At 41.0% G+C, this 15,415-nt stretch overlaps 2 protein-coding genes across 3 annotated transcripts; both read right to left on the reverse strand.

Moving 5' to 3' along the window:
- Positions 1-239: 239 nt before the first annotated feature.
- On the reverse strand, positions 240-3,877 carry tlr9 (toll-like receptor 9). Its single transcript, XM_084552880.1, has 2 exons — positions 1,074-3,877; positions 240-969 (listed from the first exon to the last, which is right to left on the reverse strand). Exons 1-2 carry the CDS (start codon positions 3,789-3,791, stop codon positions 763-765), a joined length of 2,925 nt encoding a protein of 974 aa, XP_084409006.1. The 5' UTR covers positions 3,792-3,877; the 3' UTR covers positions 240-762.
- An 841-nt stretch (positions 3,878-4,718) lies between these two features.
- Positions 4,719-13,165, reverse strand: LOC311494911 (acylamino-acid-releasing enzyme). Of its 2 annotated transcripts, XM_084554185.1 has the most exons (23): positions 12,843-13,164; positions 12,228-12,357; positions 12,019-12,145; positions 11,853-11,940; positions 11,595-11,670; positions 11,417-11,508; positions 10,707-10,781; positions 10,482-10,619; positions 10,275-10,366; positions 10,122-10,162; positions 9,811-9,932; positions 9,580-9,640; positions 9,366-9,463; positions 9,171-9,222; positions 8,916-9,004; positions 8,621-8,759; positions 7,964-8,047; positions 7,418-7,498; positions 6,894-6,982; positions 6,454-6,644; positions 6,086-6,188; positions 5,892-5,998; positions 4,720-5,386 (listed from the first exon to the last, which is right to left on the reverse strand). In XM_084554185.1, exons 1-23 carry the CDS (start codon positions 12,852-12,854, stop codon positions 5,278-5,280), a joined length of 2,196 nt encoding a protein of 731 aa, XP_084410311.1. In that variant the 5' UTR covers positions 12,855-13,164; the 3' UTR covers positions 4,720-5,277. The 2 variants fall into 2 exon arrangements, with proteins under 2 accessions (XP_084410310.1, XP_084410311.1); XM_084554184.1 differs by having other exon boundaries at positions 4,719-5,386; positions 12,228-13,165.
- Positions 13,166-15,415: the final 2,250 nt, after the last annotated feature.

The following is a 15,415-nucleotide window of genomic DNA, read 5'->3' on the forward strand; positions in this document are numbered from 1 at the left end:
CAGAGACTTGGCCACAGCAGAACTATTTAAAGCTGCACCGCTCATACTGCAGCAGATTATGTTATGTTATTTGATATTTTTACATGTAATGCCGTAATCCACAAAATACCGTAATATAGTTTTCTGGTCATCAACCTGCAGAATTAAGCTCCACTCTATCAAGATACAAAAACATTGTTGTAGCTACAAATCAGTCTTTTAGTTTTTTTCTTCGAACAGATGCAGTCCATGACGTATTGTACTTGTAACACTGTAAAACTCTGGTTTCATTTCCCCCCCACAACATCTTACCAAAGAGAAGTGAAAATCTGAGGTTGACGGTGGAGGTATTGTGCAGGTACGCAACCTTGAAAATATTTATGAAATGAGTTTACGCAAATGAAATTGTGCCGAGTTTATTTGTATGTTCCAATATCAATGTTTTAAATAGCTTCGCAGCCCACAACTGACAAAATACCCCTCAGTGTAAGCTCTGTTAAGGCAAGGGGAAAAAAAATTATTAAAAGATAACGACAGAAGATATTTAAAGAATCCTCAACAGCAAGTTCTAAACAGCAAAATTACAATTACATCAATGCACACCATTAAAAAGAAAATAAAGCAAAATAAAAGAGCACAATCTAAAACTGAAACACACACCTGGAAGAGTTCTAATTAAAATTTCACAATAAAAACGTCAAACAAACATGAATCACGCCAAATGGCGCAAAGGGAAGAAGGCATTCTTTCTTCACCACAGATCTATTTCTCTGTTGAAAGAGCTCATATGAAACTTTCGCTCATGTTGTTGTCATACAACTTGAGGTTGTCTGATGAAAGAGCCATTCTCATTTGATTCCAGAAGAGGGGCTGAGCCCGTGGGTTTTTTGGCCAGGACAGCACAGACTTTCTGCACAACCTCTTCCTCAGCTGAAGGTACTTCAGTTTGGGAAACATTTCGTCCAGCAGAACCAGCACGGCAGCGTCCACCTTTTTTTTTGGATAGAGATAATTTGGGTTTGTCAAAACATGAAAACATATCATAGAGGGTAAGACTGACATCCAAGAAATGAATACATGATGGTGTTACTAACCTTCTCGTCTAGCAGCCTCTGCTGAACCATGAAGAAAGCCTGGCGGATCACACCATTCACCGTCTCATTTCCGTTGGCACCCTTGGAGAGAACAAACACCGTCTTCACGCTGCTGTGGACAGCATTATGTAGATTGTCAATGCACGACAGTCCAGGAATCCAGTCCCTTTCTTCCAAGCAGAGAGAAAATTTCCTGTGGTCCGAGTTCTCGAGTTCTCTAATTAACTCTTTGTAAACCCAATCTCTCACAGCCTGGTTCTCGGTGTCAAACACCACAAAAGCGTCGTAGCGATGATGTGAATCAGTACCAGGCAGCTGAGAGTAACCTTTTTGTCCTGCCCAGAGCACTTGAAGGCAATACCACATGTCCCATCCATAGAGATGCTTCATTAGAGGAAGAACAGTAAATGTCACAGTCAAGAAGGAGCAGACCAGGAAGGCTAAGCTACCATAGATATCTTGGCAGGAACGCTGGTCCACAAAGAAAATACTGTGGCCATGCTGAGACTCGGGGTACTCACAGCGTACATTTGTGGTCAGATAAGGAATCTCAACTGGAGTCATACGCAAGTAGTCAGCAAACCAGGAGGTATCACAGTCACATTTAAAGGGGTTGGAATGCAGAGTGAGTTTCTGAAGGGCACTGCCATTCTTGAAGGGGGAGGGCAGATGCTGATGGCTCAGCTGTTTGATCTGATTGTGATTTAGATACAGATATCGCAAGGACTTTGTCTTACCGAAGAAGTTCTCAGGAATAAAAGTAATGCGATTGTGACTGAGGTCCAAGAGAGAGAATTTGTCTCCAAATTGGACTGTTTTGTGAGGCAAATAAAAGAAGAAGTTTTGGCTGAGGTCCAGGTGACACAGATTGCTGAGCGCGGACATGTTTTGCCACGGAAAATAATTCATTGAATTCCGGCTGATTTTGAGGGCCTTAATACTTTTTGGGAGGTTGCACAGCACCTCTGATGAGACAGTCTTCAGATTATTGTTCGAGATGTCCAGGTAGATGAGCTTTGTCAGGTTTTGGAAGAAACTGGTGTACCGGTTATTGTCAGATCCCCACATGATGTCCAGGTGATTTCCAGAGAAGTAGAGGTACTTCAAAGATCCACTGATCAACCTTTGATCTATTCGCATCCCGATGCCGTTGTTCGCCAAACTTAGGACTTCCAAGCTGGTAAGATTACGGATGAACTCAAAACGATGCCCCATGCCTTTCATTTTGAAATGAAAGTCGTTGTTACTGACATCCAATACCTTCAGAGTGGATTTAAGCTCACTGAAAGCATCTTTATAATAAAGATCAAGCCTGTTGTACGACAAATTAAGGAAGACTAAATTTTGCATTCTCTCAAAAACCCCACCCTTCAATGCCTGGCTCATATAATTGAAGGAGAGGTCTAAGCAGACTGTATCCTCCATACCCAAAAACACTTTTTTTGTAAGAGACAGCATATCATTTTGAGACATGTCAAATGTCACCCTGTGTTGACAGTAATGAGTCTTAAAGTCCCATAGCGATGGGATTTGACACGCATCGCCCTCCAACATTTCCATCACATTTGACTGGTAGGAGTCCCAGTTGTCACTTCCAGATGTAGCCTCCCGATCTACTAGAATAGAGGGTTGGTCGAGGACATTATTTGCACATGAGTTTTGGTTTCGACAGCCGTCCTGAGCGCCAGTCTCCGATGGTAAACTCAAGCAGAGCGGCAGGAAAGTAAGCATGTTTTGGGAAAGATCAATATAATGGAGAGATGGCAGCTGTTTAATGGAGCTCAAGTTTAAAGCATTCATGAAGTTCATCCTCAGTTCTAGTGTCGTTAGATGTCGAAGTTTCGACATGACTTTGACGCTTTGTTTCGAAAGTGTGCGGAAAAAGTTACCACTCAGAAGAAGATATTGTAGACCAGATATACTGCTAATATGAGGGGAGAGGATCAGCTCCGAAAATGTCCTCTGTGGTTCATAATTGTACATGAGGCTGATCCAGGTGAGGCTCTTCATCTCTCCAAAGAAGGTGCCGTTCTGTATTGCATATGCCAGGAGGTTGTCAGAGAGGTCCAGTCTCTTTAAACGCTTCAGCGGTTTGAAGACTCCGTCTGGAAATGTTTTCAGAGAGTTCCCCCTCAAGCTCAGGTAGACGATAGAGCTGTTCTCAGCATAGAATGAGTTTGGGTGCAGGCGCAAAGGGAGATTTTGTGGGCATGGAAAGCAGGGCCTGGCGGCGTGGTCACAGCGCTGGCAGTTCCACTCCAAATTCAAATACCTGAGGACTGTCAGGCTGGCGAACGTTCCTCGTAAGACTTCTGTGATTGTGTTCTCTCTTAAATCCAGACTCTCCAGTGAGGTAGGCAGTCCTTTAGGGATGGCTGTAAAATTATTAAAACCCAACGTAAGGTTTTTGAGCCTTGGAAGTTGTCTGAAAACCCGCTCACTGATGTAAAAGGTGTGGTTGCAAGGGTTCGCGTAATAGCAGTTCTTTGAGAGGAAGAGCTCCTCGAGATTAGGAGCGTTTAAAGGGTGGATGACATTGAAGATGTGATTATTCTGTAAATCCAGAACCCTCAGGCTTTCAGGGAGCCGTGGTATGGAGGTAAGGCCGTTTCCTGACAGATGCAGAACTTGAAGCTTTAGCAGGTAACTGAAAGCGTAAGGGTGGAGCTTCATTTTGCACGAGCGGTCTCTCTCTTTACCTGGTAGACAATTGCCCATTATTTTTAGAGTGTGGAGATTTGGGACTCCTGCGAATGCACGTTGCCCCACTTGCAGTATCTTAGTCCGACTTAGATCGATCGACACCACGGAGGTAGACTTGAAAAAGGGGACATGCCTGAGTGGCCTGTCGTAGCAGTCAACTGTGGTGGCATTGGCATCAGCGTCACATGGGAGAAAGCCAACATTTATGCTCCTTACTAATGAAATAAACTGATGAAGGATGATGATAGTTTTTGACAGAGCCTGAAAAAAATAAAATGAGAACCAAATATAGTTCAGCTGTTCGTTGATTCGTCAGAAAATGTAATTTGCAGATTAATCAATTTGCATAACATTGAGCCTCATACGTTCAATCAATATACATGCTACATCTAAAGCAGTTTCAAACTACTAATGCAATCACTTGTGACCTTTTAATGCCGTTCCAATCAGCCATTTCTGCCTTTTTAAAGTAACAACAGTGACTTCTTGACATTCGCATAGTGAAATAAAGACTTTTCTTGTAGTAGAATATAATCTCACTTACCAAGGTCTGTAGAAAACGCATTTTAAAATTCAGCAACGGCAGATGAAGCCGTCTCTAATCCAGGTGCAGAGCACTGGTTAAAAACATCTACAAATTTGTACGGCGGCAAATCAACGTTCCATTTATGCAGAAGTGAAAGCGTGTGCCTGCATATAGGGAGGCATGATGCAAAGCATGTGACATAAAAGTCAAATTCACTAGGGACGTCAGATGCCGAAATCACCTCAACTGATTTAGGAAACAAAGTACTTAATGAACAGTTGCATGCACGGAGAGCCAAATTTTCATCATTGTTTTCTCCTTTGACAGTACACAGACCAAAAGTTATGACAGGTGGAAAAAGTAAGACATTTTTTTTTAATTCACTAGATCAAAAGGAAATAATATTCCTCTTTACCGTCCGTTTCAAGAATCTTCCACAGTCTGAACACGTGGCAAATATGTACAAAGTTTCATCTCACACCGTTAGTATTTTCACAGTAACTTTATTAGGTGCAGATGAAATCAAAAGAGCATTAGTTAAAAAAAAAAAAAGAAAAGAAAAAACAGTAACCCTAGAACAGAAAAAAGACTGATTTCCTTTGTTAATATAATCTCAAACAAGTCACACTAGAAAGCCCTTTACTTTTCAGCATGTAAAGATTTTAAAAAAATAATAACAACATTATCAGTAAGAGGTGTTTCTGTGGAAACAAAGCTGATTTTCTTCGAGCGCTGCGTTAAAACTACAATTTATTTTCATCCAGTTACTTGTGGCAATCACCATACACACAGAAGGATTAAAACACAGTTAAACAAAGTGTGTTCTGTCTGGAGAGCACTTTCGATGCTTTGGTTTTGGATTGGACCGCACACTGTCCATAAAACAGGAAAAACGTATTACACAGATTAGTGTCTTGCCATCTTTTCCAGGCAGTATCAGCGGTGTCAGCGCACTACCCCGTGTTTAGCTGAAGTTTACCATTGACTCAAGTGCTGAATTATCCACAGAGCGATGTTCATAAAGCCATCTGATTCAGCGTCCACTTTGGAGAGAGAGTGGTTGTTTCCTGGATACCACAGCAACCTAGGCAACGCACATTAGAGCAATGCTGAATAAAACACAGTAAAATATACTACCTATTTTTGTTATATGACACATACACGGGTCAGGCATAACATTATGACCACCACCTTCCTAATACAGTCGTGACTCATCAGAGAACGGACATGTTCCTTCTGACGGTGTCCTGTGGTGTCTGGCAACAGAATGTTGTTAGTGGGTGCTTTTGGGTCCCATGGGTTGAGGGGAGGGGCCTGTGTGGATCAGGCATTTGTGCATCCCACAGATACTTGATCAGTTTGGGATCTAGAGAATTTGGAGGACATTGCTATGGGGTGGGGGTGCCTGGTCTGGTCTAGGTGAGTGGTACATGTCTAAGTAACATCCACATGAATGTAAGGACCAATAGTTTCCCAGCAGAACATTGAATCGTCACAAGATGGTCAATGTTATTCACTTCTCCTGTCAGTGGTCTTAATGTTGTGGCTAATCTGTGTATATATGACATCATACTCAGGAGGCTGCTTACCGAACTGGGATCTGTTTTGCTTTTAAGGCTCTGTAATATTCAATTCCTTGTTTGCTAGGTACACGCTTGTCATCCTCCCCTAAGGTAAGCAGCACTGGTGTCTGTACCTAGAAGAGAGATCACTTTAGATTACTACATTGTTTACTAGCACCAGTGAAGTCAGACACATATTAAAAATACATACAAAGACATACCTGTGCGACATGTCTGATGGGGGACTTGTTCAACATCTGTTCCCAAACAGCTGGGTCAGGCAGACAGTCTGTGCTGTAGTTGTAACCAGCCTCAACCATGCACCTACAAAGAATTGGTTTATTAAAATATCATATTAAATCAAACTGCAGCTGGCCTTTAAACAAGCACGGTGTTCAACAGGTACTGTTTAAGGACACGGTACATTGTCAGCAGGACGTAGTTCACTGACAACAACTCTGCCTTTTCACGGTCCAGTGAGGAGATCTCGAGAAAAAACCGCAGCTGTGAATTGTGTACGACAGACACAGCCGCCAAATGACTCAACAAATTAGGACGAGAGTGAGCAAATGTGCACGCCGAGGCCTACCAGTCTGGGATGTCCGTGCTGCCAATCATAGAGGCCAAATTGATGACAGGGTTTCGGGCCACGCAGGCCTTGTAGTAGCCTGGGTACTGGCCAATCAGATGACATGCCAGGAAACCCCCATGGGAGCCCCCTGTAACTGCCACTTTCTGCATGTCAAACTCGCCGCTTTTCAGAACGCTTTCAACGGCGAACTGAAACATGCAAAACATAAAACGTATTTCAGGATATCGTGAGTGGTATGAGCCATTATCAAACCAGAAACAATGGCAACTAACATCAACTAAATACAGAAACCAATTAACTCAAGAATAGAAATAAACAGATCACCACATTGGAAGTACTTATTTTAACCAGCACAGGCAGAAGATATATTAAAGCTATGATAATCATAGTTTTTAACAGCAATTGTTTAGAATTCATGTGATCTATTTTGTACTTACCTGAACATCTTTGACATCCTGGGTGCCAACGTTGCCCGGTAACGACAGGATACTGTCCTGGCCGTACCCAAGAGAGCCACGATAGTTCACTGAAAACATAGCGAAAACTTTAGTAATATTTATACTAATAAAGAGGTCATTGGCACATGCTGTATTACAACGTATTCTTTTAAATATATGTACAAAATTTTGATGCTGTTCAATCTGATCAAGAAAGGTGAATCTGCAAATCCACTGAGGCCAAATATTTTTGTTCATTTCTCCCCAAAAAGTGAACAGGACAGGGATAATACCGACAAATAAGTCAAACCATTGTTCATAAGAGAATGACTATTTATTCATGCTCCTAAGTTGCATGGGATGGATGCAACTGTGCATAAACAGCAAGTGTGAACATGCAATTCATAAAAACTAAACGTTTCGCGCTCAGCATTCAACAGGAAGTGAGCCTTGATCTTGCACACAGAGTACACGATACTATCAATGAATGATTGTCCTCTCGGCAGGTGTTACGTAAAGCTTACCCAGTAATACAGCAAAGCCCATTCTACACAGCACAGAGCAGGACAGAAGCCACTCAGCTACAATCACTGAGTGAGGACCGCCTAAAGAAAAAGCACAAGTTAGGTGTAATACACATTGACAGCGTGCATAAAAAGTGTCTTTGTCGTGTGAGGCATAAATGTCAGAAAGTGATTTACACGTAAAATCTTTGAATATGCTGCCGTAACTCGACTAACAGGACTCTGAGCTGTGTTATGAACGACCATTCTTGGTTTTCAGAATACGATTAAACATTTTGCCTCTGAGGATACCATTGTCATAGCAACCACTGTCTGCAATGCCAATCTTATCAGCAGCTCTTGACTGAACAGAATCACCAGAAACATTAATCCAACATGTGTTTACAGCACAGGTTTAATACTCTCAAATATAAGCGTATGGTACAGTACATAAAAAAATTATAATATTAGGTGTTAGGGATATAGTCGACACTGCAGAAACTGAACACTTTCTAAATATTCACTTTGTTTGCATTAGAGAAGAAAACCATAATCAGAGGAACCAACCATGAGGAATGACAATAAGAGGCGGCTTCACGTCATCCTTCACCTCCTTTGGTTTGATCAGCAAAGCTTCAAAATCAAGGCCCGCTGAAAAACAGTCAAACTTGTTAGTTTCATTAAGATCAGAGGTGATGCTTTTCATGCATCTCCTAGACAGGCAAAGAAACTCAGAGAGACAGCTAATCTCTCCAACTTAAAACAAAGCAGTCTCATCAGGAGTCCTTTACTCCTTCTACTGTAAAGAGAACCGTCTGTATTTATCGTAATAATTATTTATTAGACGTCATGTATCACTATTTTTTGCAAAACCTCAGGGAGCTATTAACATATACAGACCCAAAATATCATATATGCATGTCCTTGCTAATTTACATCTTAAATTTAAACTAATCCAATACGATACACTGCATCTTGGAAACCTCACAACTCCAGGTCAGGAACATGTTGAATGAGGTGGCATTGCATTAGACTGTAGTACATAAGGAGTTATTATTTCCATGTATTTCCCAGATAAGATAATCCATTATTTATCCCACAGTCAGGGGATTTGCAGTGTTGCAGCGGCACACACACGTTACACACCAGAGGTCAGAAGGTAAAACACCAAATGAATATCACACCTGTTTAGATACTGCTAAAATGTATTTTATTTCTTCTTACGGTATTGACTGTTGTCTTGCTCTGGGGGAGGGGTGAAAGTCACGATCTGCCAATCGATATCGGGCAACGTCTGAGATTCTTCCAAAGTAACCCACACGACTTCCTCCTGGGAATCCTTGGGTGGGAGGAAACCAACCCTCTGGGCACGAGAAACAACACAGTAGTACTTTAAGCACATGAAGTTTTGGTTTTGATTACTGAAGCAGCACAAACCCCATCCAAAAATAAGCAAAATTTATGCACAATGTAAACCATATATGAAAATATAAATGGGTTTTCTTAAGAAAAGACTAACCAGACTAGAAGGAGAGTTGGGAGAGGAGCAGCTGACAACCATCAGATCTCTCTCTATGTTCAGCAGGCACCAGTTTCCAACATCAGACTCTGCATATATACAAAGAACATAGTTACACACAGGATGAAATAAACATTCAAAATAGCTATTAGAAACTGTCCACACCAAACATCAGTAATTGTTTATTGTTTTATTTGGATCCCCATTATTCTTCCTGGGGTCCAACAGTAAACCCAAGTGTATATAGTGACTCACTTGGAGTCAGAGAGGTGACGCTCCCTGTGCTTATATTCACCATCAACAGCTCCTATGAGAACACAGAGAAACAAGAGCTTATTTTATAAAGAATCATTGCAAGATTCTCAATTTAATTAGCTTTTCAAATGCAAATCAAGCCTTATTTTTTTTTTTTTTTATGAGAAAAACCATCACCCAGGGGGCCGACTGTACCTTGCGGCTGCGCTGGGGACAAGCAATGATGATACGTTCACTATCAGCTGACCAGCATTGAGGGGACAACTGAGAACTGTAGATACCAGTAAAGCCATCTGAAAGACCACACCAATACAACCTTTTATATACATATACGTACAGATACATGCAGAGATTTATATAATGTGTTAGGAAAAAAAAAACCCTCATCTGACCTCTAACTATTTCTTACCATCTCCAGGTCGCTTCACCACGTCCACTACCACCGAGGTCTTCTTCGTATACCAGTCATACTACAAATAAATTGGACATGAAAAGAACTAAGCCTCTGTTTTAACAAAATTTCTTGTATGCAGAATAGAAAATAAAAGATGCTGCAAACACTGATTCAGACATGAGGAGAGCACAGAAGAAGCGGAAGTAAAGGTGTTTTCTGTTCTAAAGAGGCTCAGTTGCGTCTTACCATACAGAGCCTGCTGCATTGCATGTGCGGTCCGTAGACGGAGCATTCTAGGTAGACGATTCGGCACTGGTCCGGGCTCAGCCTGGGGGAGCTCACAGCACTGGTGCCTGAGGAGAGCTGCTCTGGAGGACACAAGACACGAATATACATAAACATCATTTTACAGTGAGGGGATGTCAAACATAAAAAGTGTCAACTTGAGTATTGAGGTTTTATAGTTATGTTACAGTACATACTTAAACTTATCTTGATTGTGTGCATAGAATAGGCTTCATAGGTCTAACAGACTGAAAGGAATAGTTTTCACTTACCACATTTCCCACCGGTGAGATCCACATAGAACAATGATGACCTGAAAGACAACATGGAAACATGAATGACTTGTAGTATTAGCCTTTGAGGACTTCTCAGACTGTCCACCTGCACATTATGACATTTCTCTGATCAATATGAACTGTAATTACCTCCTGTTGGGGCAGTACTTGAGGCCAAGTCTGAAAGGCTCGTGCCACCATCCCACAAAGACCACACCCGTGTCACCTGGAGCCCAAAACGCCTGCAGGGATGGAAATAGAGTGAAAAGATCAAAAGACAAGGCAAGAGCAAAATGAGTAGAGGCACACGATGAGGGCACAGTGATTAAAAATAACTGAACAACCTGTTGCACCGACCTGTCCAGGTGAGATATCATCAGGCACTCCTTCCAGCACAGAGACATTGTCACCCTCGATGTCCAAAACACAAAGCACGGGACTGCTCTTACTAACCAAAGCCTCTCCCCAGTCCTCGTAGAAGACAAACTGCTCCCCCTGGAGAGCAAAAAGGAAACATGTTACAATTTGGCCTGAAGATCAACGAATTGAATCAAACCTTTTAGAAATTTTAACTGCATTCACTTTTACGGGCTCCTTTTTCTCGACTCTCATGGCGTCCTCCTCATCTCCAATGGAAGACAACTCCGGTGACTCAGTCTGCGAAGATAAAAAGAGCCGTAAAATAAGTTATTACGCACCGGTCATTCCCTTTTCATTCTATTAAGCTCTACTTCTAAGTTGTTGAGGGTGAACCAATGATAAAATTACACGCAGGTCAGAAAACATCCATCACTGCCCCCATGGTCACATTACAATCAGTGTTGTTATGGTATTTTGCTTTTGAAAGGCAAAGGAATATACCTGAGGTTCATTCAACCACCTACAACTTACATGTGATTGTGCAACTGAGCAATAACTTTCAATTTAATGGCATGAAACAACTTTTCCATATTTGATCTGGATGATACGTATGTTTGAGGTAGGTGTCCTGAAGCCATTAGTTCGACAAATGGATTTTGCACAACACAGCATATATTTTAAACTAAGTTTTACATTTAAAATGAAAAATAAAAAATCCTGAATGAGTACCAACAGAAAAGATGCAACTTTTAGCAACACTGTGAATCAAGGCAATCAATGTTTCATGTGTCTGCGTAAAGAGCAGATTGCTACCCTTGTAATGACATTAGGGTGGCGCTTTAAGGACTAAATCTATAGAGAGCAGGGCAACAGTTCTGTGCTCTATTAGGGTCCGTGTTGATTTACCCACAAGACCAGCTTTGCAGACGTACCAGGAAGAACGATTCTGCCTTGGGTCTCTTTCTCTCTGCCACATACAGGAGGTGGGTCTCAGAGTGAGACCAAACCAAGCTGCCAAACTGGTCTAAGGATGCAAAACACGGCGCAATTAATACAAGGCATGGGTTCAACTTTAATTGCTTTAGAAAGTTTTACGAGCATATGACTCACCATCTTCATAGACTTTGCCGTGCTTCTTTAAGGCTGTTAGATTGATGCTTTTCATCTTGATGTTTTTACTCCAGATCTGATGGGCCACAGGAAGAAGAGAGAAATCAAAGACCACACTTATTATTTTTATTTTTTTTTAATTGCATGGCAGGGAAAGAGATATGGACCATGTAGAGGCAATAAAACAGCCAAATGGAGCAGACAAATAAAAAAGGGGTGTGAGAAACTTAACGCTGAGCTTGAGAGCCAGCCACACACCTCCAGAAACTGTTTGTCCTCTCCTTTGACTGTGCACTCTCTGACTACTGCCTTCATTTCACCAGAAGGGGAATCCTTACTTATCATCCTGAGAAGAGATGGCAATGTTTAGTTTGCTCTGATGAGAATGACTTAAACTTAAGTGGAGGCAAACTTGTCTACGTACTCTCCCTTGATCTCAGTGCAGTTTCCCGAGGGCCCAGAGTACACCACCGACTTGTCATCGTGGAATACAATGTACTGCCTGCAAAACTTGACATTCTCATTCCTCTCCAGATCTCGCTGACTCCATTCTGCAGAGGGAAAGTAAACAAAAATGTCCTCAGTATACACGATCAGACTTGACTGTGAACATCTGAGCACAGCACTGATTACCTGTGTAGACGTTGCTGTATTTGCCTCCATACTGGGAGGTGATCACGGGTCCCACGTCTGCTCTGCTCAAAGAGGGGAATAGACTGAGCTCTCTGTAGAGTTTGGCGATTTCATCCGGGTTGGTCATCACCTGACAACACGCAGCAGAACAACTCACACTACGTCTAAATGACAGCAACTGTCTTATGACGAACAATGACTTATTCATTTCCTAGCTAGGAAGCTAGGCATCCATTCAAAGTTAGGGTACAGTTTGGCACCGCAAACTAGGCGTCAGCTGATAGACCTTATTAGCCTGTGCAAAGACACCGAGCAATAGCTGAGCTACAAAACAAAGCAACCAAGTTAACGAGGAAGTTTGCTCGTCGGATTCAATCTGCCCGACCAGGAACTTCCTGTGACAGCTGACAGAAAACAACACAACCCGTGTCCGTCTGTTAGCTTGACTGGAACCCTGGCTAACGTTAATTCAGTTATAACCAAAATAAATAATGAAAAAACTAGGACGGACTGTCAGCTATACGTTAAACCATATAAAAAATGTGTTTTATGTTGTACTGAAGTAGAAAAAAAGCAAAAACATAAGTAACGTTAGTCAGTAAGTCTAATCATTACCTGTGACTCCATGATAGGGACAGTGAGTGTCGCTAGTCTCCAAATATTAAACCGTTGGCAGCACACAATAGGAACTCCACTGTAAAGCTAGACAACAAAAACCACGAGGCCTCCGACAGCTTCCTGTTTAAACCTAAAAAATAAAATACATATTTAATAAACGGTCCCAAATAAACCAGCATATTCGAATTTATGAATAATTAATGGTGGATAATAGCAATTGAAAACACAAGTAATGCAACACAAAGCGATGATTAACCAAATATAAAAGTTTATTTGTAACCGTGTCACACGAGTGTGCTTTTATTCTGTAGGAAAATCCCCTTCGCAACGTCCAACAGGAAACAGTACCAAACTGATGTCAACTTGTCTCGTAACGCCCCGTTGCCTTGTAAACCACCGTCTTTAAACATTGTGCTTGTGCAAAGCTGTTGATTTTCGTGAACGTCAGAAGACGGTGGCGTATCCATATATTTACGACGCATGTTTTACAATAACTTTCATACAATTCCTCGTGTGTGAGCGACATGGGGTCTTGTGTCAGAATCTGTTTCCGCGTCGGGATATGTTCCTGGGAAACTGCGCCGTGCACGCGCGTCCAGAAGCTCGTCCACGATTGTGTTTTGCTCGCACCACGGGGGTCTTTGCATTCAGAGACAGCTGCACTCTTTGTTCTACAAAACACAGATAATTGCTTTGCATCTACAGAATAATAATACCAAGAGGAGGACCATCACAACGTCAACATTTTAAATGATTCACCAAATGTAGAAAAGAAAATGCATCAGCTGAAGAAAATAGGAATTTAGACATGAATACTGCAAGTATTCTCTTGGCAATACATATGTATTAGTTATTAACTAATTATTAGCAAATGATCTGTTGGATATAGGCCATTTTCACAGCCATAGGCCATTTTGACATGCCGCAACAGGTTAACAGGTGCAACATGAATTATGATCCAGTTCTATTTAGTGTGTCACAGCCATGCCAGAGAGATAGTATGCACAATACCATTGACACGAAAGCAGGTTAAAACAGTGCAAGATATGAAGTCAGAACTGTTTGTGTGTCGGTACAGGATGAAAGAAGGATAAAAGCAACAGCAACAGTTTGTTTTCACCTCCTTATCAGTTCTGTCTGCTGTTTTTTAAGACGCTGCAACAGTCTGGACTTTCAGCAAAGTACAAAAGTCAAAGCTAGAGAAGTGTTGTAGTTTTGGTGTTTGGTGCTAGAAATGATGCCAGTATTGATGCTGAATGCGTCAAAGCAAGTGGTATACTAAGTTTCATGTGTCATCAGAACTGCAGTATGCTCTCAGTGTCACTGTGATTGATTCAGCCACACATGACCAAATGCTGTCAGATGGCTCTAAGTGCACCAAAGCAGAAATATCTGTGGGTGAGGGCTGAGCTGCAACTTTCATTCATGAACCCTGATGGAGGATTTGTGCTTGCATGAAAGCATGGCATCCAGAGTTTAATATACATTATGTGGGGGATCAAAGCAAGATTCAGTTCACAAAATGTAGAAAATTACATTCATTTAGGTAAACTGATTGGATTTTTTTATTCTGATACCAATTGAAATGATAGTTTTTGGCCAGATGATGGAGCTATACACTTGTAAGCCAAAAGCTGCTTACTCATAATGAAAATGTTAACTGGATCACTGATCCACTTCATTTGATTGGCTCCAGTCTGAGCACTCAGTTGAAGAATTTACTTTTTTTTTTCAGTTATTAAAATACCAAAATTGATCAGAGATCACATCTATATCCAAATTACTCTAAATGTGTGTTCATGTTGTTGTTTTCCTATTTTCCTGATCCAGATCCTGTGACTGCAGACTTTGCAGCTGCAATTGCATGAAGAACATGCACACACACAAAACAAAGACAGAAAATGAAAGAGTTTTTGAGCAGCAGTAACCCAAAACATAATGGCTGAATACATGGATGAATGTCCTACAGGAAGGGAAATGCAACAGTATTGTATCTTTAGCTGCGTCACATCAAGTTGACGTGGGAATTTTATTTAATCCATATAACAAAAGGGTTTGTCTGATTACATCTCATCATCAAAATGAATAATAATGAAAAATACGGAATTTACAGTGGCTTTTAGTCCATGTTTACGTATGGTGTTGTAGACAAGAGACAAAAGGCTGGCATATCCATCAATTTCTGGAACATAATTCAGTCCAACAGAACAACACTAGAGACCTGTATCACTGACTTCAAAACCAACCATTTTTTTTGGTTTAATACTGTGATATATCTCCAGTTTGAAAATGTGACATTTTCATCCATTTACATGGATAGGTAAAATGTTTTAACAAGAACTAGTCTTTACATGCACTTAGTTAGTTGAACTTTATATTTACTTAGACCAGTTAATACAATTAGTGCTTAGCTGACCAAAAATGAAAATAAAGTAAAAAAAAAATATATATATATATACCTATTAGCTGTCAGTTGTATATTACAGCAATTTATTTTCTTTCCTTTTTTTAAAATAAATGTGGCTGAAATCTAGAGAAACATAAATTATGTGTTGTGATTAAACAGGTGA

Source organism: Chelon labrosus, assembly GCF_963514085.1.
Source record: "Chelon labrosus genome assembly, chromosome: 10".
NCBI lineage: Eukaryota > Metazoa > Chordata > Actinopteri > Mugiliformes > Mugilidae > Chelon > Chelon labrosus.